Source organism: Drosophila ananassae, chromosome 3R (assembly GCF_017639315.1).
Source record: "Drosophila ananassae strain 14024-0371.13 chromosome 3R, ASM1763931v2, whole genome shotgun sequence".
Lineage (NCBI taxonomy): Eukaryota > Metazoa > Arthropoda > Insecta > Diptera > Drosophilidae > Drosophila > Drosophila ananassae.
The window spans coordinates 12,017,330-12,042,387 of NC_057930.1; the positions used below are offsets into that span (position 1 = coordinate 12,017,330).

Consider the following 25,058-nt stretch of genomic DNA (forward strand, 5'->3'; position numbering starts at 1 on the left):
CAGATGATTTTGGTCAACCGTGTTGAAATACCTCTGGTCTCACTAAATGGCAACGCAAATTATAAATATTTTGTAAATTTACGTATTTTTCTTAAATTAAGTGACAAAAATGCATCGATCACATCCGAGTATCAGTCGCCGCAAGCACCTCATAAAGGAGATGATGGAGGACGACTTTGCGCTGCCCACAGACCAACAGAAAATCGTGCGGGTTGTAAGTAGCCGCGGAAACAATCTCCACGAGGTGGAAGCGGCCACCAACGAGGAGAACTTCCTGGGTGAGTGTGGAAAAGGCCTAAGCCTTCTGCATAGACTATTTTAAAGTATAATTTAAACAATTCTTGCAGTCTCCATGCCCAACAAATTCCGGAAAAGTATGTGGGTGAAGCGAGGCGACTTCCTACTGATTGAACCCATCGAGGAGGGCGACAAAGTCAAGGCGGAAATCTGCAAGATCCTCACCACTGAGCATGTCAAGGAGTACACCAAAGCTGGAATCTGGCCAGAGAAGTTCACCAAGAAATCTGGCCAAGAAGAAACCTCCGCTCAAAACCAAGATGACTCCGATTTCGAAGACGATCTTCCGCCTAACACAAATCGACCCGTAATAAATCAAGAGTCCTCCGGGGAGGACGAGGATGACACATCCAGCAGCGATGAAGACTGACATTCCCCAATTTATTTAAACTTAGTTAAGGTTTTAAATTACTTTTGCGAATCGCTCAATGGTGCATCTCTCACAAATGTGGCATCGAAAATTGTTTGTTATTGCTGCTGCTGATGAAGAGTCGTAATTTAGTTCAGAAGAACATATTGTTCCTCTTTTTAAACATAATAAAAATAAATCAAAGAATTTAATCTCTCCGTTCTTAATCTTATCAAAAATGTAGTAATAACTGCGTTACAAAAATTGCGCTTTGTATTTAGTTAACCATTGGTTTTTATCGTTTTTTACCTTCTACAATTCAAAATATAACAAAAAAGTACGTTTTCCTTTGGTGACCACTAATTAAATTATTCCTGCTGCAGCTGAAAATTGTTGCAAAAGCTACATAAAAGCCTACACGATTAGTTTATAGCGTTTACTCCTCATTTATTTACTGAGATTTTTCATGCTTCGTTCTCGAGCTGAACAGCCTCATCGTTCTCCTTGAGTTCACCATCGGTCAGCTCCTCTATTTTCGATGAGGCAATTATTTCGTGCTTGGACTCCAGGGCCAAGGTTGAGGGACGAGCTTTGGTGAAAGGAAAATTGGTAACATCCTCGATCTGAGGAGTGTGAACGGCAATCAGGTCCGTCTGTGTGGAGCTGCAGTCGATTATCTCGGCCTGCTTCTTAATGGCATCCTGGGGCAGGTTGCACACCATGGTCAGGCAATTGACAATGGTTCCAATCGAGCTCTGCAGCGATTGAACCTGGTCCGTCAACAGAGTGCATCGCTTCGCCAGATCATTAACCACCGAGGCAGAGTTCTGATCAAGGCTCACGTTGCCAGAGCCGCCAATGGCGTCCTCGCCCTGGTCCACGGCTGGAGGCACGCCTTTGGGGTCCACTTGCATGGTGGACACCTTTTTCCACAGCGCATTGATGGCCTGCATCTGCAGTTGCTGGATCTTGCGCTCGTTCTCGAGCTGGGCCTTGGTCAGCAGCATGTCCTTGCTGAGTTGTCTTTAAGAAAAATTGAGATATTATATAAAATGTTATAATAATTCTTAGGTAATGACTCACTCTATGTATTCCTGAGTGCGACGTCGCTGTAGACGCTCAGCTATGTCCTGGTTGGTCTTCTTGCGGGTGTGATATCCGCGCCACATCTTTTGAATGGTTACAGCCGAGGACTCGGTAACATGTTCAATCAAGCGATCAGCACAGGTCTGGGTGGTGTCTTTGCAGTTGTCCAGCTGCTGCTGCTGTTGCACCTCTAGCTTCTGTTGCTGTTGCTGCTGCTGCTGCTTTTGGGCAGCCATCTTACGGATAGTTTTTAGTTTCTCAATGTTAATCTGGTCGCCGTCATCATCGGTACTGAAGCCCCCGGCATCCACCATTACTCCGGATGAATTTATCTTCTCCTGTTGAATTTTGTCGCCGCTCATTTTACTCGCCGATTTCCGGGGACTACTCGTCGGGCTTTGGTTCCTTTTCAGTTGCGGACTTCGCACCCGCGGCAAGTTAAGTTTGTTATCTGTAGTTTCGGTGTGTAAGAAAGTGTAAAAATATTTAGTTCTCAAGAGTATGTACCCAAGTATATGTTGTAAGGAGTAAAGATTGTATATAAGTGGCCACCTTTGTTCTTATTGATTTTGGATTTGTGGAGCTGTGAGTTGATAGCACTGACAGTCATCTTTTGGGCCACGGCGGCTGGACAGACATCCGGGCTCATGAGGGTCTCCGGAACGGGAACCATTTTCGAGGCAGCGGCCAGGGGACCACCCGTAGGAATTTGGCCAATAAAAGTTTGATCTACAGAAGAAGATTATTAGAATGAATATAATATTCATATTATATTATTATATTTCTACCGTTGTATGGATTCGGGGTAATATTCCTGGGCGTGGACTCTGTGGAGTTGTAGGTTTTGGTGGTGACACTGCTGGACATTCCACTGCCGGCTAGAGAGTACCCTTCACCTTCGTTTCTTATATTCTCGATTAACGAAATGCTCATTTGAAGGGAATTGTTTGCGGAGCCATTATCGCTGACAACACTGTTGTTGCAACTGCTGTTCCCATGATAGCTATTAACCATGGATTCAGGGGATCCTTGCCGACCACCACTCAAGCGAGAAACTGCAAGTAAATCCAGTCATAAAATAAAACCCAACACTTTAGAAAATAAATTAAACCCACATCTAGGCGACTGGATCCGACTCGTTGGCTTTTTCCGATGGGACGAGGGCGAAGTGCTGGCGGAGCTATTCACATTATCCATAATCTCCTCCTGCAATTGACGTTGGTGGTGCTGGGCTTTGCTTAGAATTAAGCGCAGTTTCCGATCGTTTTCGTTTTCCAGTGCTTTGCCCACCAGTGGGCACATGGAGCTGAGGTACTTGGCCAGAGCGTGCTGATCCCCCACACGAAACTGGCGGCCTCTACCCTGGCTATAAAGCCACTCCGCCTTGAGGCTCTCGATTGGATCCACCACATAGCCGTCAATGTACTTCAAGCTCATGCACCAGTTCAAAACAAACGGTCTGTAGTCAAAGCCCCTACGAAAATAGAAGGTAGTTAGATTTAAGTCCCAGATATTTCCATTACAGACACCTACTCCAAGCTGTTGCTCATGTTCACACAGGGATTCCCCGAAATGGATATGCTTAGCAGATTGTTCAAGTGGGACAGCGTGCAGATTTCGTTGAGGTCGTTGATTCCATTTCGGGCCAAGGTGAGGGTTTCCAAGGACGAGGGCAGATACTTATCGCACTGCTTGAGATGTGTCAGCCGGTTTCCATGCAAATATAGCTCCTTAAGATTTCGCAAATAGGATATATCTGAGATGCTGCCAATGCTATTGTCCGCCAAATTCAAAGTTTCCAAGTTCACATTCGTGTTGAGGTGTTCGATGGTCTTGATGGTGTTTCCCTCCAGATTTAGGACGCGCAGGTGGATGCACTCCTTCAAGCCGTCGATGGAGAGGATGCCGTTGAAGGATAGATTCAGTTCCCGGAGGCAGTGAAGCCGACAAACGCCATACATGCGCAGCAATTGATTTTTGGCAAGGGAGAGCTAAAAAATATATAGTTTTCTTATTGGTTCTTAATGGTTAGAGGCTATTTCAGTTACCGTTTCAACTTTGAGGTACGAATCTATGTTGTCGATCTTCTGCAGTTCGTTCTCGTCCAGGATGAGCTGGCGGATACTGTGCGCATCGTCCTGCTTGGGGACCTTTTTCAGTTTCTGCTTTGACAAGTTTAGAATGTGCTTATCCGCTTCCCCGCTCTCGTCGCCTTTAATTTTGAAAATAATTAATAATATCTCATTTTATACATTTTTTAAATTTTATTAATAAAAAAAGTCAAAGAACATGTTAGGAACTTTCCACTGTGTATCCTTTGTAACATTGCCATACAATTGATGACTTCATCGGGGGGGTCCCATCTTCCACAGGATACTGTTGAGGAGGGGGGAGTTAAGGCGCAGGTGCGTCCTTCCTTGAACAAATCCCCCACTCCCTAAAAGTAGACTGCAAATTCCCATGCAGTCGCCACAATATGTTTCCCTCGCATAAACAAAAACAAAATTAAAACAAAACTCCTTCGGATTGTTGTCTTACCGCTCATTGTGAGGATTTTATTAGCTGGCTAAGTTCCAGCACTGATTACAGCACCAATATTTAATCCTTTTTGTTACACCGAAGCAATTTAGCGTCCGTAGCGAAAAATCAATGGGCATGCGAGTCTTCCATGTAGCTTTCCGGTTGGCTGCCTGCAAGTTCCTCACTTCCTTTACTCTAACGTGTCCTTTATCCTCCCCGATTGTGGGTTATTCTTTTCAAAAATCCGCCTCTGCCATAGCCGAAAGTTAATTTTTTTCTGCGCTTATTGTTTGGCCGCTTAAATGCAAAATAAAAGAATGATGAATTATGCAGCACTAAAGATGGAAAAGTGCTGTGTAACGGCAAATGTTAAGGGCACTGTTAAGCGCATGTACATTAACATTATGTTAAGCGCGAAATTTAAAACTGTTTTACGGTATATTCAAAAACTTTGTGTCAAAAAACCATCTATAGTTTTTTAAATATTAATATATAAAACTTATATTTTTAGTTTTTATAATTTTGATAAACCTCCAATTTATTTTGTACAAAATATATATGACAAAAACATCGAAAATAATTCAGAAACTTTGCTTAATTCTTCGACTCTTTTTCGGCGGCCTCACGCCTATAGACTTCGCTGACCAACTTTGGAACCCTCTGCATATAATCCACGATCGACAATTCTTCCTGCAAGGTGTTCAAGTACATCCTTTGTATCCTTTGGATCACGGGGTTTATGACTTTGGAGCTCACTATATCATCGGCACTGACAGTGAAGTCAATTGGCTCAATACTAGAGGAAGTCTGGGTGGGATTGTCAACATGCGGTTGAGTCATGTTTACTTTGCCTGTATTTTTGGTGTTGGCGGCCCTGTAGGTTGCTCCGAATTCGTGGGGAATTTGTTTTTCATGGGCTGAAGTCTGGACTGCCCCTTTCTTTGAAAGTCCCGCCCTCATAGAAGCATCCAAGTCCTGCTGGACCTCTATTTGCGAGCGAACAATTTTCCTCAGATCCCCGCCACTTTTGGCACTGATCACGGTAACTTGAGAGGGCTTGGTGTTCTTGGTACTGGAGCCACTGGTACTGTGATGCAAACCGTCTGGGCTAGAGGGTTTCTGGCAGCGATACCGGATATTAACCGCATCGCAATGATACCGAACTGGCGATCCCTTGGTCGCCCTAGCCGTGGACACAAACCCATCGTTCTGAGACGTATCCTCTCTTGGGCTGCTATTCATCGGCGATATTCCCGCCCTTATGGAATGATCCAAAACCTGCTGGATTTTGATTTGCGAGCGAACTATCGATCTGAGGTCATCCCCATGCTGGGGACTAGTGGCTGTGTTCTGAGTCGGTCCAGATTTCTTCGAGTCCTTGATACTGGAATCACTGGTTTGGATCAGGTCATCCCTGGCAACCGTATACGGCTGCGACTGACGGTATCTTTCGTTGACCTCCTGGCAATGGGCTCGCGCCGAGTCGATAAAGTTGAAACTTTTCTTTTTGCGAGTCTTTACGGCGTAACGATTCAATGGAGTGTCCTTTTCAGCCTCATCATCGGCATGCTCGCTCTTACTGGAAGTGGTAGTTCCAAAAGCAGAATTTTTATAAATTATACAATCCGCCACATCCCCTCCTGCTCCACAGCCGCCATTATCGAAACTAGCCATCGGTTTCTGGACATTATTATCATATTGATAAGCGATCTTAGAGATTGGATTGCTTTTATACCTAGGACTGGTTGGATACTCTGCCCTTGAGTTGTATTGCTGGCAAGGATGCAAATGGATAATTAAAAAAAAAATAATAAAAAATAATTTCCTACCATCTGAGAGATATTATTTTGAGTGTAATGACTTCTCTGACAAGTCTTCTGCTTTTGTGGCATTTTAGTCCCATGATTATGAGGATAATAATTGGGTTCTTCATACTTGGAAAGATCAATATAGTGGCCGCTTCGTCGATTTGGTGGCAATTCCATTTGAACCCCCGATCGTCTGGCATTTCCTGGCTAATGAAAAGGAATCTTACTTATTTTTACCTTCACCAGCAGCTTACAATATACTATTTGCTCATTATCATTTAGCAATTTTTGATAATGGTTGTTTCTTTTAACTGGGGAATGTCCTTGATTTAATCCCGACCCACGATTATGAGGACATTTGCGATTTTCTTGGTACTTCGAATGATCCATAAACTGCGAATGATTATTTCCACTATTTTTCTTTGGTATATAGGTTCGGGAATTGACCTGCTACATAAAAACAAATAAATTTATAACTAATTTCTAATTTATAAAGAAAACGAACTGAAATATTATTGGATCCAAAGAAATGCTGTCGTAGCTCGCCGCGATAATCCATGTGCTTGTCCATCGAAGTACTCGTTTGCTGCCAATCTTTGGCAGGATCTTGTTTATAATAATCTCCTTGTGAAAAATATATCTGAAAATTGTAAGTAAAAGCTACGATTTGAAATAAAACAGACAGTTCAAAGCCATCTACTCATTATAGGTTGGATAAATAGTTTTTATTTCGTTTTCTGGATAAACATCCATGGATACATAACACTTTTGTTGCTGTCAGAGAGTGATCGTCTCCATGTATCGTTCAAAGGATCTGGTGATGATTGTGTGATCCGGTGCCAAATGGGTATCTGCCATTACGGCCAGTCTATACTTATCACCGAAACGGTGAAGATTCAAGGAAAGGCAAGTCTTTGATTGGGGTGGCCTAAACAGTAGGACGTCCTGCACCTTCTGGCCCCAGGCCGATTGAAACTCATCCGTGGCTCCGTAAATCTCGGTTATTGTGATCGGGAAATTGTACGAGAAGAAGTTTATAAATATTTTGGTCAGTACATGCGGCAAAAGGGAGGTGAGAAGACTATACTTTGTTTGTCCAATGGATGCTAAGTATATCATTATTTGTTGCATTCGAATTTTCTCGACGATTTCGTGGAGTTCCTTGGCATGATTTGTGTCGGGCTCCCTCAGAGGTAATTGCAAAAACACAACGCCCCCGATATTCTCCGATTTATCCCCACTGCGGCTGGTGAAGTATCCTTTATCTATAGTCCTGCAGGTCGTATTTAATAGATTTGGAACCCTGATTTCGCTGGAGAACGTCTCAAAGTAATCGTGCACGGCTCCGGCCAAGCAAGTCAAACTAAAGTCGGATTCCCTGAGATCATTATTGAACTTTTCCCGATTTCGCTCTCTTAGTTGAACGCCATTTAGGGAGCGACTAAAGGACACAATCTTCCTGCCTGCATAAGACTTCTTGTGCAAAATGTTCAACTCCTTGGTGGGCTGTTCTATCAACACTTCGTAAATATTTCTAGGAGCCTTGAACAGCTCCCAGAATATTTTGAAAAGCTCCAGTTGGGCATAAAGTAGCAGGGGGACGTACAAATGAAGTCTGGCGCAATAGGTTGAAGTGTATGAGGTTTGGCCCTTAAACAGGACATCACCAAAGGCTAGGAATTCGCAATAAAAGTGATATGGTAGGAGAAGAAAGTGATTGAGATTTAGCCGCCAGAGGAAACGAGTCCAAACTTTGGCCAAGTTGGTTGGCTGCAGGCTATTATAGATGGCACTCCTGGCCCCCATCCAGCTGAGATTTCTGTCTTCTACTTCCCGATTCAAAAGCAGTCTAATAGTCTGAATTCTGCCCATTTCATTCCTATAATGACCCGATCGGCGTTTGAGTTTTTGGAGCAGCGTACGACTCCGCCAGTAACCCAGGACTACGTTAACAATCACAATAATCAACAAGGATATGAGCTGGCTGAGATTTCTAACGGGGACACTGGAGCTGGAGCCATCAGGACCTTCGAGGGACTCGAATTCGTAAATAAACTGCTGCCATCGGCAAACAACCAGATGCACCAAATGATTAATAAGTCGACTGATATGTTCAGGTTTCCGCACAAAATGCGAGAGCTGCTGTTCCTGATTCGAGATCTCTCCCAAGCCATCATTCAGGGACATCAGAGTTTTCTTTTGGTTCTGCGGGTCCTTCAGCAGCAACATCTCACTCACGTGCAAGTCCTCCTCTTCGGCAATTATCAGGTGATGCAATTTAATCAGAATATAATAGGGTTGGGTGGGCTCCGAGTTGGGTATCACAATCACCTGCCATTGGGGCAGGTCGGAGGGTATGTACTTGGTGGCCAATTCGCTAACATAGTCCTGGATGTTCGATTCAGTGACAGGACGTCCTCGGTACTTGTGGGTGCTCAGCAGAACGTGATTATTGATGTTGAAGCCACTTGAAGGGGATTATTATTAATAATTTAAAATAATGAATATTTAAATACTTGATCAACTCACCTATTATCATTAACCCAAGCATAATTCCCCCAACAGGTTACTAGTTTTTGACGCAACTTTGGAAACCTCAAAGTTCCGGTCTTATCCCTCAGATCTGTTAAGTACTGGGAATACGATCGCTTGATCCTCTCAAAGTCACAATTTCCCTCAACCTGCAGAAGAAAATGAAAGATTCCGGCATTTTTTGGGGTGTCGATTAAAGTCCGGATCTTCTTGGACTTTGAGATTGTGAGGTTGGGATATTTGATGCTCAGAACATAGTTCGATAGCTCGTTGCCAAAGTGGGCACCTATAAGATTTAATAAATCTGGTTAATATTTCTTTCAAGTGTAAAAATGATTATAGGTGTTATAATAAAACCAATCTTCACATAAAGATTAAGAAACACATTCAAATATAATGACCAAAAAATTCCCATTAATTTGTGCTCATCAAAAATTTGATTTATAGATAAACTATATACATAGTTTATAGATTAATCAATTATAATATAAATATTTTTTATCATATTAATTTTTAAAAAATGTCTTGGGAGTAAACCTTTAAATCCTTTTTAATCTTGAACCTATATCCCCATTATCTCCCCAATTGCCGGGTACCAAGCAACGAAAAAATCGGCTTATCAATAGCAAAATTTTATGAGTAATTCAGTTGGTCAAGGTTCGCTTGTCCGCTCGTCTGGGTTCCGCGAAGGTACAACAGGTAATCTCTATTATTTATAAACAAAAAGCCTTATCAATAGAACTTTCTCCGAAGGTCTCTACCACACAGAGACAATGTATTGTGTTTCTCTCTCTCTTATATTGAGAAAACTCTTTTATGATCCTTTTGGATGAGTGAGAATGGGATCGGTTAATCAACCCATTTATTTATTTATATAGCCGGCCCCCTTTGAAGTTCTTGATTTATGTTGCTTATCGGTGAGGCAGCGCGTGTCGCGGATCGCTGATCAGCGATTATTGATCACCAATCACCTATATAAACGATCATCGATCACTGCTGGGGATATGTCGATTACTTACAGAGGAATGATAAGAGCAGCAGAGGAACCAGCATCAGGGCAACCACAAAGCAACCCAGGGTCTTCAAAAGTGACTTCAACTCTTGCCAAAAACTACAAATTTGTTTCCAAAACTCAATATTTTAAACCGTTCATTGTGACTCATTGAAAATTAATCACGAATCTCACCTTTCCATTTCAGTGGCTTTATGAAATCGAAATCCTAAGCTTTATTTAGTATAACTGCACTATATATGGTACGTATTTATATATATTTTCGATTCTGTGCTTTCGAATCTCCGGTGATACTGGACAGACGTTCGGTCCTATCGAAATGCGAAGCACAACTGATCATTTGAAATGGGGCTTCGGACGAGGCTTCGTATTATTGTGGAAACTTATCAGCAAATGGCCAGTGGTCGCTCTTCATGTGCACTGCAATAAAAAATTGATACGAAATAAAAGTCGTTATCAGGGCGATATATACAGAATATTAATTGTGAACATATTAAAAAAGGTGTAAAGTAAAAGGTTTTATTGTTTTGATAGACATTTCTTTGCGATAAAATTTTAGATTTAATTATAAAGAATAAAATATTAATAATTATTTTATAATTTATGTTTATCATTAAATTTATAAAATATATTTTAATTTCGAATTATTTACAGTGTATAGTGGCGCTTATTTTGAACTAGTTCCGAAAATGTCTTCCCTGCAAAGGATGTCCACGCAGCATTTCTCTCTCTGGCTTTCTCTTTCTCAGACTCTCGCTCTATCTCTCTATTTCTCTCGTCTCATTCTCAGTTCTCCCCTCAGTTTTTTGTGGGGTTTTTGGAGCTCAGTCGTTTTCTGGCTTTCAACGCTGTCGGTTGGCGATTTTTCCGTGCATTTTCCTTAGCCATTTTTCAGTGTTGGTGTCGCGTTGTTTCGACGTCCGAGCTTGCTGCTTTGCATTCGTACGCCCCCCCCTCGCCAGCCACGCCCCCTTCGCGCACATATGCGCATGTATACGTGTGTGTGTGCGTGTGGGCCCATGCTGAAAGGCAGTAGAAACAGTTGAAAAGGCAGCAGCAGCAGCAGCAGCAGCAGCAAAGGCAGTAAAAGCAGTGAAAGCAGCATGGCCCAAATGGCGAGACGCGGGGCAAGGGGGTGCCAAATGAAAAGCCCGTGGAAAGCCGTGCATACTGAGTAATGATTTTCGTGCGAGTGTGTGAAAATGAAAATTGTTGTTTGCTGCGCAAGCTAAATGAAAATGATCAAATAAATGCTTCGAAATAAGTGCGAAATGCTGAAACTAAAACGAAACTTCGAATAGGAAAAAAAAAAAATAATATCTATAGATGTACATATATTTTAAAACCAGGAAATCACATATAAAATGCCAGCTTCCTGCCACACACACACACCCATGCAATCCGCACACACACACAGTACCAAGAAAAACTGAAACCTAAATTTTGGTCCATGAATGAACTAACATTCACACTCACATCCACAGTCACATCCACCCATCACATCACACACACATGTGCAGCATTTAGAGGCCTATAAAAAAAGGCTATTTTCGAAAGATTTTTGCTGGCCAAAAAAAAAAAAATATAAAAGGAAATAGAAATAGAAATAGAAATAGGAACGTGCCGCGCATTTGGAGGAACAGAAAAAGATACATATATAGAGCGAGAAAATAAAAAAGGTGGGTCAAGTGTAAATTTATTTAACTAGTTGTATACACGAACACACCACCATTCCCCCTTGCCCTGGACTCGATGGGGAGATTGTCCTTTCGATTTCACCGCCCACCTTCATCGCAAAAATCATAGCATGCTTTTCAGCGTTTGCCCTTCGCTTGCCCCTGCTCCGCCAAAAACGTCCTTATATATCCTTATGTCTCTGTTATTGTAATTGCTATTTGTATTTTTGTTGTTGGCACTGCTGTTCGTAAATAAAAATAAATTATGGACAGTTGGCTCTAAAAATAACAGCAGAAATTACATGGAGCCAGGATCGCCCGACTCCTGCAGCAGCATAAATCATTATGTAGCCAAATGTCAATATAACACTTTGAGTCACACACACACAAGCACACATACAAATACAAACTCACACCGACTCCATGGATATCATAGAGAAGGATACTAGGAGAGCAAGGATGTTTGCGAGTGTGCAAGGTTCACGCTCTGAATTGGTTCAATTGAACCAAGTTCACTGCTAAATAAAAAATATATTATATTTTTAAAAGTCCTAGGAAGTCATTTAGCTCGAAGGAAAATATTGTTTTTAAATTATTTTTAAATTAATTATATTTTATGAATAAGGTACTTTGCAAGGCATTTCCTTAAAACTTATCCAAGATGTTAAAAATATCTTAACTTAAAGTAGGATATTGGATAAAGTCATCTTTAAGAAAATGCTAAAAAATCATGTTTCTCAGAAAGTTCTCAATACTATACAATTATTTTGAAGACCTTTTAGTTGTAATTACTGTAATTGTGGATAATTAATTAGCTAAAGTAATTCACACTTGGATTTATGGCAGCTCCTAATGAGCGATAATTGAGATAATTGAGAACAGAACTAGCCACGATCGATAGTAAGTTAATAACTACTAACTTATAGACCAAATAAATAACTAATAGACTTAAAGAAGTTTCTAACATAATAAAAATATTAAAAAACCATTTAATAAATAATATTTATATTTATTTATTTATTATAAAAAGTATAAGTAATTAAAAAATAAATTCAAAAACTCAGACCAAAAAATATTTTCTTGACCAGCTCAGTTTTCAATCTCTCAGACCCACACACACACACACTCACACACACACATGCAGTCATACACACACAGGAAGTGACAGCTAGGAAGCCCATAGAAAGAAGAAGAGAGGAGGTGCACAAGGAAGAGGAAGCAGATAGGAAACTTTGTCTGTGAAGAATTCAGTCTGCAGCTATTTCACTTCCTTAAAATCCTTCTGCAGCCACAACAATAACTTTTTTCTCGCCCCACTCTCTTTCTCACTCTCTCTCTCCGAGTTTTCTCTTTCGGCGTCATCTCTCTCTCTCCCCCTCTCACGCAGGCGCCTTCTGGCTTCCTCAACTCGTTCCTCGGACCTTCTCCAATTCTTTTTTTTTTTGTGTTTTTGGCCTGGCTCATTTGTTTATTTTTAGTTTGCTGTCATAGAACCTCATTTAAGGCCCACCCACTATCCACACACATGTGTGTACTTTTGGGGCGGTTGTATGTGGTTGCAATTAAATGGCCGTTAGACGCTCTGGGCCTTATTAATATTCCTACATATTTGCAAGTCTTCTAAGTTGGCAAAGACTTCTAATACCTTCGTCCCTCTTTTTCCCTTTGGCTGGAAATTTTTTAAAAATTAAACTGGTTCAAGGTCGTTGCTGCAACTAAACGAGGTTATTGCACCGCCCGTTTACTACCAAATTGAGGTGAGGGACTTGGAGGGTTGTAGGGTACAGTGAAGCAGCAATAAAACTAACCACCACCTGCCAATAAATCAATTTAAAAGAGACTTATTATAAATGATAAAAAAGTTATATAATTTTAATTTTTTAATTTTTTTTTTTGGCTTCTTATCGGATCTTATTGGAATATAAAATAAAAATCATAAAATTCGATTTATTGAGTTGTCCCTGTTGGTCTCCGAGTCGGTCAGCTTTTGGGGTCAGTTCGCATTTAATAGCTGTGTTTACGCAGCGGGGAAAAGCGGCCAAAGAAAATCCCACCAAAAGTGAAAACTCTGTGGCTCTGGGGGTAGAGAGGGGTAGTGGGTCTCTTGGCTTAGAGGACCCCTCGCGTGCTGCAACGTCCATGAAATGACGAGGCCATCTTGCCTCTTTTTTTTATGAAGCTCACGTGTCAGGGGACGCCCCAAAACTCCAGGTAAAAGTGTGTTTTTTTTTTGGATTGGGGAAATGGGTTTCGTTTCAGGAATCGCGCATAAACACATGATATCCTTAGAACACAACATACACACACATACACACATGCTCGCATTTATAAACGCTCTGAGGCCCAGCTGGCTAAGTATCCCTGTAGGAGCTTACGTAATCCCGAAACGTGAGCCTTAATCACTTTCTGGCCAGGTGATGGAGATGGGGGCGCCACGAGGAGGCAACCTGAAGTGGAGTTTATGCTGAGTTTAGCATAAGAGGATCAAGAGCTGCCCCTAAAAGGGGAATCCTTTTTTCCAGGCACTGAACAGGCACCTTTTAATTGAAATTTAAGCCCGCGAAGCCAAAACTTTCTGTTTTTAATTGATTTAAAAGTTTTTGCGTGATAAGTAAGATAGTCAACTTTATTTCCGAAGCTTTTGTTTTACTTTTAAACTGAAAGATAGTAAACAACAAAAAGAACATGTTTTAATGGAAAACATTTCAATCCCCCAGCTGTCACTCATATCCTGGTGTTTGTAAAAACAAAATGAAAGCAAAAGATGAAATCTTTACAAACATAATTTAATAACCGGTGACATCTTTCCTATTTTCAACTAAATAAAATTCGAAAATACGTTGGAGCTGTGCCTCGTTTTGTTCGCATTGGGAATTCCGAACACTCTCGCCCGGCAAACATTTCATTTCTCCTGTGATTTGGCGTGCCATTACCGTTAGTCACGTGCTCGCACCACCGAATCCTCGAATCTCCGACCCACCAACCCATCGAACCGCCGCCGAATCACCACCGCCCCATTCCGGCCCAGACCCATTCATATTCCCACTCCATTTTGGATTCCCTCGGGTCGGGACCCGCATTCGGGACTCGTTGTCCTTTTTTCTTTATGTGGCCTGGCAGCCAGGCGCTGCCTTAATTATCCTGGCATTGGTAATTATGCGACACAAAGCAGAACAGAGGACGAGAATACACAAACATTAAACAGTATTTTAAAGAGGAGACAGGGACTAGGACTAGATATTAAAATGTGGTGTTAGTCACCCAGAAAAATGAGTTTTTTTGTCTTAAATGTATAATATAGAATTTAAAAAAATCTAATATTCAATAATAAGCTTAGCTTACCCGAAAATTTAATATATATATTTAACAACTACTTATTTTTTTCTGTGCCTGTAAAAATTCCTGGCAACAGAACGCAAAGAGCCGGGGAGGTGTAGCGATCCGGAAACGGAAGTAGAAAGGTACCAGGTGCCAGGTACCTCTCGCCTTTCCACCTCCTGCCTCCATCCCCCTCCATCGCCTCCCTGCCTCCTGATGAAATATTCATTTGTAATCGATAATTCCGCAAAAGAGCAAACATAGAGAAACATGCGGCGGCATAATAAGTAGGAAAAAGGTCCTGGGTCTCAGGACCCGCTGAATTTTCCATCCAATCCCCTTGCCAATGTCCTGCATTTTCCAGCCGCATTGAGTGCCGCCACGAATTGAGGACGAGAGTCACTTTGTCTGCATTCAGCAACAACACCCCAAAATATATAGCCAAAATGGCACGAAAAAAGTTCCAATAATTTTTGTCTAGAATTTATTCTGGTCCGTAACTGTCCGACATTCCCTCTATATCAGTCTTTATTCCTACAGCTCACTCTGCACTTGGCCGATAAGTTTCTGCGAAAGAATTGGCGGGGTCAGTTTTATTATTCAGTCAATAAATTTGAACAGGAGAACTTGCTTGTGGCGGGTCAGTTTCAAACGCATAAATTTGGGTTACCTGTGCAAGAGACTTAACTATGTTGGATCGATATGGGTATGTGTTCAGAAGAGCTTAGAATTTTCCATAAACTTTATTAAAAAATTAATAGTGGAATTTTGTTTAAGACATTAAGAGGAAAAACTCATAAATTGGATATGAGAGAATATGGAGTATTCCCCTCCATTTCCCTCAGAGAAATGTCCATAATTTGACTTATATTTCTCCGATCGATAAATGTTATACCTTCCCGATCTTGGATCTTTGAGTACTATCAATTTTCGTCAAAACCTGGCCAACTAAAATCTGACCCCGATTTTCGAAAATTTTCAAAGGGGTAACATCACAATTTTTACAAAAAATCGAGAAAATTTTTGTCTCCGGTAATTTGATACAGATCGAAGCGGACTAGAGTCCTGATTTGTAAGTGGTACACTTTTTTCAAATCCGATGTAAATTGGCTAAGATATTGGCTGAAATGTTCCCGAAAAATTCCCTTTTTGTCCAAATGCCATCAACATGGTCTAAACAGGATAACGCGTTGATTTATTTCAGAAAATTATTCATAACTTTCTTAATATTTTATTGGCTAAAAAGTGCAAGAAAAGTTCACATTTTGGAAAATGCCATCATCTCAGGGCTTTCACTTGGCCTATTTCAATTCTGATTATATTCCATTTATAAAAATGATAAGTGGCTTAACTCTGAGCATCCACATTGGATTTACGATACAAATAAGTGCACTACACTTCCCCAGGACCAGAACCACTTCCCATATTTTACACTTCACCGCATCTCAACCAATTCCACAACATTGAGAAATCATTATGGTAATCTATATTAAAACCAAATTGCCAGGACGAAAGCGAACAGGCCCGACGGCCATCAACGAACCCCATTAAAAATTCTATTAAAAGTTATTTACGGCAACTTTGGTCCATTGAATGCGACAAAAGTTGCACATCGTCATGTGTGTATGTGTCTGTGGCTGTATTTTACCAGAAGGTACTCAACTCAAACAAAAAGCAACAAGAACCCAAAAGCATTGTCTATGCACGTTCATAAATAAGAAATGCAGCCGAGCCAACGTCGTTCACGTCGAATGTCCAACCCTTGAGCCCGGCTCCCTGTCCATGCTCCTCCTCCTCCGCCAGCCGTGGTGCCCCGAGGCAGTGCTACACAGCTCCTATCAAGCCTAAACGCCAATTCCAATCCCCTTCATTGACAATAAATTTGCATACACAGCACTTGCACTTCCTGTGGACAAAAAACCGGGGGCTCCTCAACCCCAACCCCTATAGGAGGTGGAGCCCTACAGGAAGCCAAGTAGGTTTATATGCAGATCAGCATAATTGATTTCAAATTGTGCACCGCGAAAAAAAAAACAATTATAAAATCTCATAAATAATTACCCTCTCAAAAACGTATTTATATTTAAATTAATTTGCCAAATCATATAATTACTATTATTATATTATTTAAACGGATAAAATCTGTTCATGAAAATTGAATAATAAATGCATAAATTGAATTTTAATGGCCAGAAATCGAATCAGTATTCATAATTCATTTATTGCCGTGTGCATGTTAAAAATGGAATAAAAAGGGGGGAATATATATTCATCGAGAGACTACAGGTGAAGGGTTTAATGCCTTTGAATCGATGCAGAAGTGGATAAGATAGAGCAGGTCCTCTTCTGCAAAGATGTGCTGACAAGGACACTCATTAGGCACTCGAGCATCGGGAGATTATGTGCAATGATAATAGGCAGAGATAAGGGCGTTGGAATAAAGGGGGGCACTGGGAGGACTACTGGGAGGACTTCTAAGGCTAAGGCAGAGGATGATTCTCATTCTGGTTCTGAAAAAGCCAGACCGGAGGCTGAGGACATTCGGGCGCTAAAACTAGAGCAAGGACAACACGAACACAGCGCCACCAACACAAAACTTCGCCAAAACTAGTAGAGAGTGTGTAGCGAAAGAGATGGGTGATACTCGGCTAGAAAGAGAGGCAACAAATTGTTACATTGCCTGTCCCGAGAGAAATGTATTTTCATATATACATACTATATGCATGTGCTATTTTGACCCCTCATCCTTATACCCCATCCCTTTCCATTTCCATTTCCGTTTTCCTGGCCAGCTGCAGTTCGGAGTCCTTGTGCTGCAGCACAAAACCAACAAAGTTGGAAAAAAAAAAAGCAGCAGGACAACTGACAACAAGGAGCATAAGCTACCTTCATCTGTGTCCTGATTATGACAGCTCAAGGAAAATGCCATCGGACAGCTGAAAATTGTTGAAATTCTCCCTGGAGTTGGGCTTTCATGTTGTTGCCACATTCACATACAACCGCATTTTATGTCCCTGCTAATTGCCAATGTGTGTGTGTGTGTGTGTGTGGGGAAAGTGCAATTTCATGGCATTCCATGGGAAAAACAGCCATTTGATGGGAAGGAAAATCAAAACGGGGGAGCCAAAGGGAAAAAGTGAAAATGAATACTGACGGGGGTAACTGGGTTCTGGGGTCTGCAGAGAAGCGGCGCACAAAACCAATTCGATTTAATTTCCAGTTGGCAGCCACATCATCGGGTAGGTGGGCTATCGATACAACAGATGCAATTAAAAATAATAAATGAAACCATGTGGCGAGAGGGTACCACCAGTCCTTGTTCTCCAGTGGGAGTTTCAGTGATTGATGTATGCGTTTTCCCATTTTCAGGCTTAAAATTCAAATTTAATCTAACATATTAGTTGTTATAGCTTCTAAACCTATATTATTTATAATTTGTATAAAAAGTTCCTTCTCTTTTATTATTCCTTAAATGAAAACCTTTGCCAGAAATGGTTGTCGTTTTACGCGACCACGGAAAGGCGTATTCAGATTGGTAGCACCCTGGGGGATTTCGCCTTGCCACGATTTGGTTGCGGCACACATGGCGTATGAGTGACAGCCGGGCAGCGGTGACGCCAAACTCGTCGACGACTCATATCAAATTACCGTTATGGTTATGCACAGGCGGGAGTCGGTTGGCAGAGAGTGTGGGAGTGTGGACGGAATGGTAGAAGGGCCTAGGATGTCTAATGAGCGTCGGGGGCGAGCTGCTTGGCAGTTATCAATTTCTATAGCATACCAAATGGGGCAGAAGGAGGACAGAAAAACGTTTCCAAGCGTTAAACATAAAATATATTGAGAGAAAGCTATAGAAGAAACACATACAACCATAAATGATAAAATTTAAGATGGGCAGAAATAAAAGGAATAATTTTATTAAACTTTTTACTGCTTACCATATAAGCCCCTGAAATAAATGGATTTTATAAATAGACCATACTTTTTCATCAAATTAATAATTATTTTTTCTCTGTAGATACTCGTATAATTAAAAGATAAAAATTAATAACGTAAACGAGGAGACAGGAATAAGGATACCAACAGAGAGAGAGAGAAAATAAGATAGAGAACGGAGAAAAGGAGGACGAGCAGTTATTGAAAGTTGAGGGGCAACCATCGGTGATGTGGGACACATCCCGGCACGGGCAATGCAACAACCCCAACGTTATATACCGTCTGTATCTGATCTATATGGCACGGACGAGATAGAACTGCTGCTGGACGAGATACGGGAGTTGGAGCTGGAGCCGGTCTGCTGTCAGCTGGACGATGAGCAGGACTTTGAGATAGCTGGCAGCAGGGCCGGCGAGCTCTCCCACTCGCATTCGCACTCGCTGTCCCTGGAATCCCCACTGGGCACCTGCACCTCCTGGGACTCGCATGCCAACTACAAGCAGAGGGGCGGCCACACCCCCCTGCCATGGGGCGTCGCCCTTCACTGTGATCCGCAACACTTGAAATCGCCTACAGGGATTGTGCGCATACTATTGGTGGTAAGATTAATTAAATATATATTAATATAGAACTATAATATATTATATAAATATCCTTTTTTTTAGTTATCCTCGGCCGCCTGTTTGGCCTGCGAATGCTCCGCGGGCACCGTACAGGTGGGCCTCTTTCTACTGCCACTCATCGGACGCCTGAGGCTGATGGTCTTCTGCGCGCTCTTCTCGCTCCTCATCACATGTCTCATGCTCTTTCTGGATATATCGCATATAGCCCTAATGTTCCCATTCAATTGGACAAAAGTGGTAGGTGACATTGCCATTGAATTTTAAATTTATTCATTAATATTTGATTTGGTTTTGTTGCGTAGAATACGTGGATGTACCTGAGTATTGGTTTGATATTTATTTTGAGCTCCACGCTGCTTGTCCACATGGTGCTCTATGCCGTAGAATACACATGGGTATCCAGGCATTCCAAGGACACACTCCTGGCCACAGGCGTAAGTTTATAAATATTTTTTCAACTAAGACATCATATGGTATTTATAAATATTTAAAATTTTAGATAATTGGCTACATGTGCGCCTTGGAGGCATTTCTTTTGTCGGGCATCGCATCCTGGCCGTGGACTCAGTACCGTCAGGTGCCCGACGATGCCAGCGAATTGTTTATCGAGGATCGCGAGATGACGCCGATGAGTCCCATTAACTGTAGCACCGATCTGCAGACGACGCCATATCACCATAATGGCAATGCAACATCATCGGATCTATATAACCAACAACAACAACAATCGTCCTATAATCAAAAGCCTTATATACCTGGTATACTAATCCAACTAATTTATGAATAAATAAATTAAATAATAAATATTATTTTATAGCCAAACGACCCAATGAGCTCAACAATCAGCGTCCAGCGTTGGGTCACACACAAACCGCACGGTCGAAACCCAATCAGCGCTACAGAGAGGGCTACCACTATCACACATCCCGCCAGAGTCCCACTTTCGTGCTGGGCAATGATCAGGGTGGTCCATCCACGTCCCGTTCCAATGATAATTCTAGTGCGTGATAGTTTTTAATTCCTCAGCCAGAAGATCAACGATGAGAACATTAAATCCAAAAATATTAAGATCTCAGCTATGAAATTGGATTCTAATTAATTGGCAGGACACGTTGAGACGCATTTGATGTCAGTGTAAGGAGCAAAATTGTTGATTAGTTTAAAAAATAAAAAAAAAATAAAACCAGAAGCAAAACTCGTCGGGATTTAAAGTTGAGACACCAAACGGAGAAAATATTTAAGCAGCCGAGCAAAGCAAACAATAATAAATTTAATAAATGGTGTGTGTCTGTGCAAAGTCGAAAAAAGAGAGAGAGAAATTTAATGAATTTAAATAAAAAGAAATTTGAAACGAAGATCAACCAGATCAACGCCCATTTGATTAGTTTTACGAACACCAAATATTTGAAATTGGTCAATGTTGAGCTATAACTATAAAAAAAAGGAAGATATTTAATTGGAATCAATACGGTATCATGGTAATGCGAAAAATTGCAAGCAAAATTTAAGATTAGACATTAAAATGAGCATGAAAATGGAAATCAACTTGTTATAAACGTAGTTTTGCTTATTTTTTAATAAAAACAAATAATTCAAGAAAATGAAAATTCATCAAAAAATATATTTTTTCGGTTCGGGTTCTTGGAAATCTAAATTCAACGTTATGATTTTTTACTTTTAAATGTACAATTTAATGCTTATGTTTCCAGTTTGTGAGAAATGCATTTCAGACTTAAATTTACTTCAATCCCAGATCCTTCTCGATGGTGTGCGAGCACACAGCCATCATCTGATCCTTGACACTGACGAAGTTGCGAACAGCCTCGGGTTTAGCTTCTGGCCAAGCGGCAAGGTCGCGGTAGATGGGGCGGCAGAACTTCATCCGGAAGTTGGAGTTGGCAAACGCGATGATCTCGTCCAGACGTTTGATCAAACGAGCCCGAATGATTAGACGGTTCAGGCGGAAGCGAACCTCGGCGTTCTTAGAGGCCTTCAAGTTATAGGTTGACTCTAGGAGCTCTATCTTTTTCTCGTTCAAATCAACAATATCCTTGCTCTCAATAAGTTTTCCCAGGAAATCAATCAGTTGATGGATGGAAATTGTCTTTTTGATGTCAGGAGTGCCATTCAGCTCAGCAACAGACTTGGTACTCCACAACTGGGCCAGTTCCTTGGTTACGTTGGCCAGGGATTCGTCGAATCTGAAAGGATATTTAGGATTTAATTTATAACAAAATATTACTTTGCCTATTTCCGCTTACTTGGGAATAATAGGCGGCATTCCTTCAGTGGTTAACCACAGATCCCAGTCAACAACTTCCAGCTTATCCTTCTTGTCCGTATCCTTAAAGTAGTCATACAAGGCACTCTTGAAATCATTGGTTTCAATCGATTTGTAGGCATATTTTTTCAAGTAATCGCGAAGGAAGGGCTCAAAAACAGATGGGCCACCGAACAAGTCTTCCAAATAGCGCAGGAAAGTAGAACCCTTGATATAAGGCACGGAGGAGAAGGCATCATCAGGTCCACAGTTGGACAGATCCACCACCAGCTTGGTCAGCTCAGGTGTCTTATTCAGTTGAGTACGAATCTGGATAGGATTTTTATTCAAAAATAAGGTATTACTATGGAAAAATATATACTCTGTATGGATACGTACGCATTCCTGCAAGTCAGTGAGGTTACTGAGCATCTTAAAGTCCAGCTCCTTAGCGCCCTGCATTCTTCCCACAATCTTGGACTCCACAAACACGGTGAACCCTTCATTCAGCCAGAAGTGCTCAAAGTTCTTGTTGGTCACGAGGTTTCCAGTCCAGCTGTGAGCAATCTCATGAGCCACCACATCGGCCAGCGACTTATCTCCGGCCAGGAGAGTTGGGGTAACAAAAGTCAGGCAGGGATTCTCCATGCCGCCGAAGGGAAACGAGGGAGGCATCACCAGCAGGTCGTACTGCTTCCAGACATAGGGGCCACACAAGTCAGAAGCCGTTTTCAGCATGACGGCTGTCTCAGAGAATTCCTCGGCACAGGCATCGACAATGGCCTCTTCCGCCCAAACGTTGGAGTTCTCTCCCAGAGGACGGGATACAAGCTTGCCAATGGCAATGGCCACCAGATAGGCCGGAATAGGCACATCCTGCTTAAACAGTGTCTTGCCAGGTTCCTTCTTTTGGATAATAGCGCTCATCAGAGCAGTTAGTTCATTGGGATGCTCAACAGTGGCATCGTAGGTGAACTTAACAGCCGGCGTATCCTGGCAGGGAATCACTGAACGAGCGTGAATCGCCTGGCACTGGGAGAACATGTAGGGATGCTCCTTTCCCAGAGTCTGGGCGGGACTAAGCCACTGCAATCCACTGGCGCTGCTGGACGTCTCATAATCAATGCGAACGTTGAGGCTAAAATGAAGTGTTTCCGATTATTTACGAGTGTCATAAAGATAAGATTCGTAATCGCAGAGCTTACCTTCCCTTAGCCGTTCCAGATGGCAACTCCAATGTTAGCTTCTGGCCAATATCGTCCACGGGATCGCTGATGAAAAAATTGATTGGGAGTTCACTGCCTCCGGCCAGCAACGTGGCATTGGTTACATTGATGTCACGCACATCCAGGATCTGAATTTCAGGATATTAATCGCTCTAGTCGACTGCTTGCTGTCTCTATTACTTACAATCTTCTCCAGATTCGTGGACAGCACATTGAACTTGTGGAGCACACTTCCTTGCAATTTTGTGGCGGCGAAGTCCACCTTCCAGTTGAGGACACTGTGCTCAGTGGTAATCAGATCTGGCTGCGAGTAGGAGCTAGGATCCACGGTACCCAAACGACCCATGTTGCGCTTCTGTATCTGGTAAATCGGTAGAGGACGAAGTGAACTGCAGAACCCGCGAGTGGAGACTGAAGAATAATAAACGAAAACAATAAATTTAATCTTTTTATAAAACCACACTCGCTATCGCTACAAGAAATAAAAGCAGATAAGTAAGAACCTTAACCAGCTGTTTGTGTTTTTCTAACTAAACAATTGAGTTCACCGATGATCGCACCAGACTATATAATATTCAAATACCTGGACCGTAGGCGGATAAAGAAGAGAGCAGTAGAAATAAATGATTAAATTGCAAACTCACTGACGCAGCCGGTAAACGAAAAGGGTTGTCGAGTTTTCCCAAGATTGCAAAACCCCCAAAAAAGTATTTATTTATTAAATTATTAAAACACAATAATAAAAACTATTATAATTTTTAATTTATATAAATTTTACTGACTTAAATTTGATACTATTTTTAAAAAAATTCAAAAAAAGAAAACTTTTATTTAGTGATGGTACTATTTGAGATGAAACTTAAGGGGGGATACAATTAAAAAGCAATGAAAAATTAATACAAATATATATCTGATTTTTCTATTCTTTCAATAAAAAATTAAAACAAATAAGTTAAGAAAGATTTGCCCAAATTAAAATATAAAATTCATTAAGAATAATGTCGAAAATCATAAAAAAATTGAAGTGTTCGAAAAAAAGAAAAATGCCAGATCCACATATCTGGTTCAAGATATAGACATAACAATCCCCCCATGAATATAGGCATATATGCATTTATCTCCATATAGTACTGATAGTATTTTTGTAGTTTCGTTTTTAGTAAAATAGTTATATTTCGCTTAATTAAACAACATATCAACGCAGAATGTAATCCTTCGGATAATCCATTATTTTTGGGAAGTTCTCCAGCGTTTCCTTATCTATGTGATCCAGTCGCTGGGGAACAGTGCGCGGGGTGCGGATTTGATTCGTAACATTCTGAATGATATCCTCCGGAACCTGGTCGTCTGCGAATAAATGCAGCCTCTGCATTGTATGTCTACGCTGAAGATTTCCTCGCATGGAGTTGTACACCGCCTTCTTCATTACCATCGTGGGATCCTTTTCGTGGAGCTGCCAGGCCAGAGTCCACGAAGCTCCGCCAGGATAACCAGTATGATGAAAGTAAACTCGCTTGACCCATTCATCGCCTGGCAGGGCGATTTCCCGAGTGTTAATCAGCACCACATGGTCTCCGCAGTCATCTGGAAAATTATATTTACGAGTTTTTAATTTGTTGGCCATTTCGAAAACTTGCTTATCCTAAAAGTAAGTACTGATCAGTTGAAGGTAAACGGATACTCAATGGTGTTTTGTTGCAGTCAAAATAAACCTCATTTTAATGTAATATTTATTGGGTTTAAAATATAAAAAACTACAACTTTCTTAGAGGAAATGAGTGGAATTTATTTTGACTGCAGTTATATGCTATAATATTTACCATTTATTCAGATCGAAGCAAATTATCACTTTTGTTTTGATTTTTTTAATACAGCAACAAAAACTTCGGAAAACACGCCGGTGATGTAATGACACAAGATGTGTCCAAAAACTCAAATTTCTTAACTTTTATAAGCAAAACCATTGCAATATAACTCTACTAAGGATAGTACTTACTCATGGGATGGTAAATGGGTTTATGTAGGCCCATTAAGTGAGTTTTAACCAATTTCGCCGACTCGAATGGATTCTGCCAGGTGCAATCATAAATGTGCCAAGTGCGTGCAAACGTTGCCCATTGCTAAATAGGGTGGAAAAATAGGATATTACATAAACGGTAGTATAGATAATGGGTCTACGTACCTGAACACGCTTGGCAATAGACATTTTGTTGAATGTTTAATAGAAAAATTTAACAAAAATCAACAACTATTTCTCGGCTGTGCCTGAGTTCTTCTTCTTCAACGTTGACAGAAAAATGTTAACAGCTGACTGCGCATAACAGCACAACCAATTCTGTTAAAAAATCCTTGCATAACAGAGGGAAATATTTTAAATATTCAATCAACATTTTTTTACACAAGTTTTTATTTATT

General features: G+C 41.1%; 6 protein-coding genes across 10 annotated transcripts; 2 read left to right on the plus strand and 4 right to left on the minus strand.

Annotated features, from left to right (window-relative positions):
* The first annotated feature begins 5 nt into the window (after nucleotides 1–5).
* Nucleotides 6–858, plus strand: LOC6507274 (probable RNA-binding protein EIF1AD). The gene is made up of 2 exons (XM_001965304.4): nucleotides 6–278; nucleotides 348–858. Exons 1-2 carry the CDS (start codon nucleotides 110–112, stop codon nucleotides 665–667), a joined length of 489 nt encoding a protein of 162 aa, XP_001965340.1. The 5' UTR covers nucleotides 6–109; the 3' UTR covers nucleotides 668–858.
* Nucleotides 859–1,068: 210 nt separating this feature from the next.
* LOC6503378 (centrosomal protein of 97 kDa) lies at nucleotides 1,069–4,595 on the minus strand. The gene is made up of 8 exons (XM_001965305.4): nucleotides 4,271–4,595; nucleotides 3,781–3,944; nucleotides 3,266–3,723; nucleotides 2,848–3,206; nucleotides 2,521–2,787; nucleotides 2,285–2,461; nucleotides 1,730–2,183; nucleotides 1,069–1,669 (listed from the first exon to the last, which is right to left on the minus strand). Exons 1-8 carry the CDS (start codon nucleotides 4,275–4,277, stop codon nucleotides 1,111–1,113), a joined length of 2,445 nt encoding a protein of 814 aa, XP_001965341.1. The 5' UTR covers nucleotides 4,278–4,595; the 3' UTR covers nucleotides 1,069–1,110.
* A 169-nt stretch (nucleotides 4,596–4,764) lies between these two features.
* Nucleotides 4,765–6,747, minus strand: LOC6503376. 2 transcript variants are annotated; one of them, XM_032455230.2, is made up of 4 exons: nucleotides 6,566–6,747; nucleotides 6,322–6,507; nucleotides 6,082–6,267; nucleotides 4,765–6,025 (listed from the first exon to the last, which is right to left on the minus strand). In XM_032455230.2, exons 1-4 carry the CDS (start codon nucleotides 6,629–6,631, stop codon nucleotides 4,847–4,849), a joined length of 1,617 nt encoding a protein of 538 aa, XP_032311121.1. In that variant the 5' UTR covers nucleotides 6,632–6,747; the 3' UTR covers nucleotides 4,765–4,846. The 2 variants fall into 2 exon arrangements, with proteins under 2 accessions (XP_032311121.1, XP_001965342.2); XM_001965306.4 differs by having other exon boundaries at nucleotides 6,322–6,510.
* A 16-nt stretch (nucleotides 6,748–6,763) lies between these two features.
* On the minus strand, nucleotides 6,764–9,939 carry LOC6503375. The gene is made up of 4 exons (XM_001965307.4): nucleotides 9,779–9,939; nucleotides 9,612–9,703; nucleotides 8,590–8,878; nucleotides 6,764–8,527 (listed from the first exon to the last, which is right to left on the minus strand). Exons 1-4 carry the CDS (start codon nucleotides 9,784–9,786, stop codon nucleotides 6,838–6,840), a joined length of 2,079 nt encoding a protein of 692 aa, XP_001965343.1. The 5' UTR covers nucleotides 9,787–9,939; the 3' UTR covers nucleotides 6,764–6,837.
* A 470-nt stretch (nucleotides 9,940–10,409) lies between these two features.
* Nucleotides 10,410–20,212, plus strand: LOC6507285. Its single transcript, XM_001965308.4, has 6 exons — nucleotides 10,410–11,283; nucleotides 18,617–19,133; nucleotides 19,200–19,394; nucleotides 19,460–19,591; nucleotides 19,657–19,915; nucleotides 19,975–20,212. The coding sequence occupies exons 2-6, from the start codon at nucleotides 18,789–18,791 to the stop codon at nucleotides 20,163–20,165; spliced, it is 1,122 nt and encodes a 373-aa protein (XP_001965344.1). The 5' UTR covers nucleotides 10,410–11,283; nucleotides 18,617–18,788; the 3' UTR covers nucleotides 20,166–20,212.
* A 536-nt stretch (nucleotides 20,213–20,748) lies between these two features.
* LOC6503372 (39S ribosomal protein L13, mitochondrial) lies at nucleotides 20,749–24,969 on the minus strand. 4 transcript variants are annotated; one of them, XM_014904898.3, is made up of 7 exons: nucleotides 24,826–24,967; nucleotides 24,640–24,763; nucleotides 22,828–23,054; nucleotides 22,623–22,771; nucleotides 21,817–22,555; nucleotides 21,419–21,747; nucleotides 20,749–21,358 (listed from the first exon to the last, which is right to left on the minus strand). In XM_014904898.3, exons 1-7 carry the CDS (start codon nucleotides 24,847–24,849, stop codon nucleotides 20,896–20,898), a joined length of 2,055 nt encoding a protein of 684 aa, XP_014760384.1. In that variant the 5' UTR covers nucleotides 24,850–24,967; the 3' UTR covers nucleotides 20,749–20,895. The 4 variants fall into 4 exon arrangements, with proteins under 4 accessions (XP_014760384.1, XP_014760385.1, XP_001965345.1 ...); XM_014904899.3 differs by lacking the exons at nucleotides 24,640–24,763; nucleotides 24,826–24,967 and adding an exon at nucleotides 23,227–23,305; XM_001965309.4 differs by lacking the exons at nucleotides 24,640–24,763; nucleotides 24,826–24,967 and adding an exon at nucleotides 23,147–23,266.
* Nucleotides 24,970–25,058: the final 89 nt, after the last annotated feature.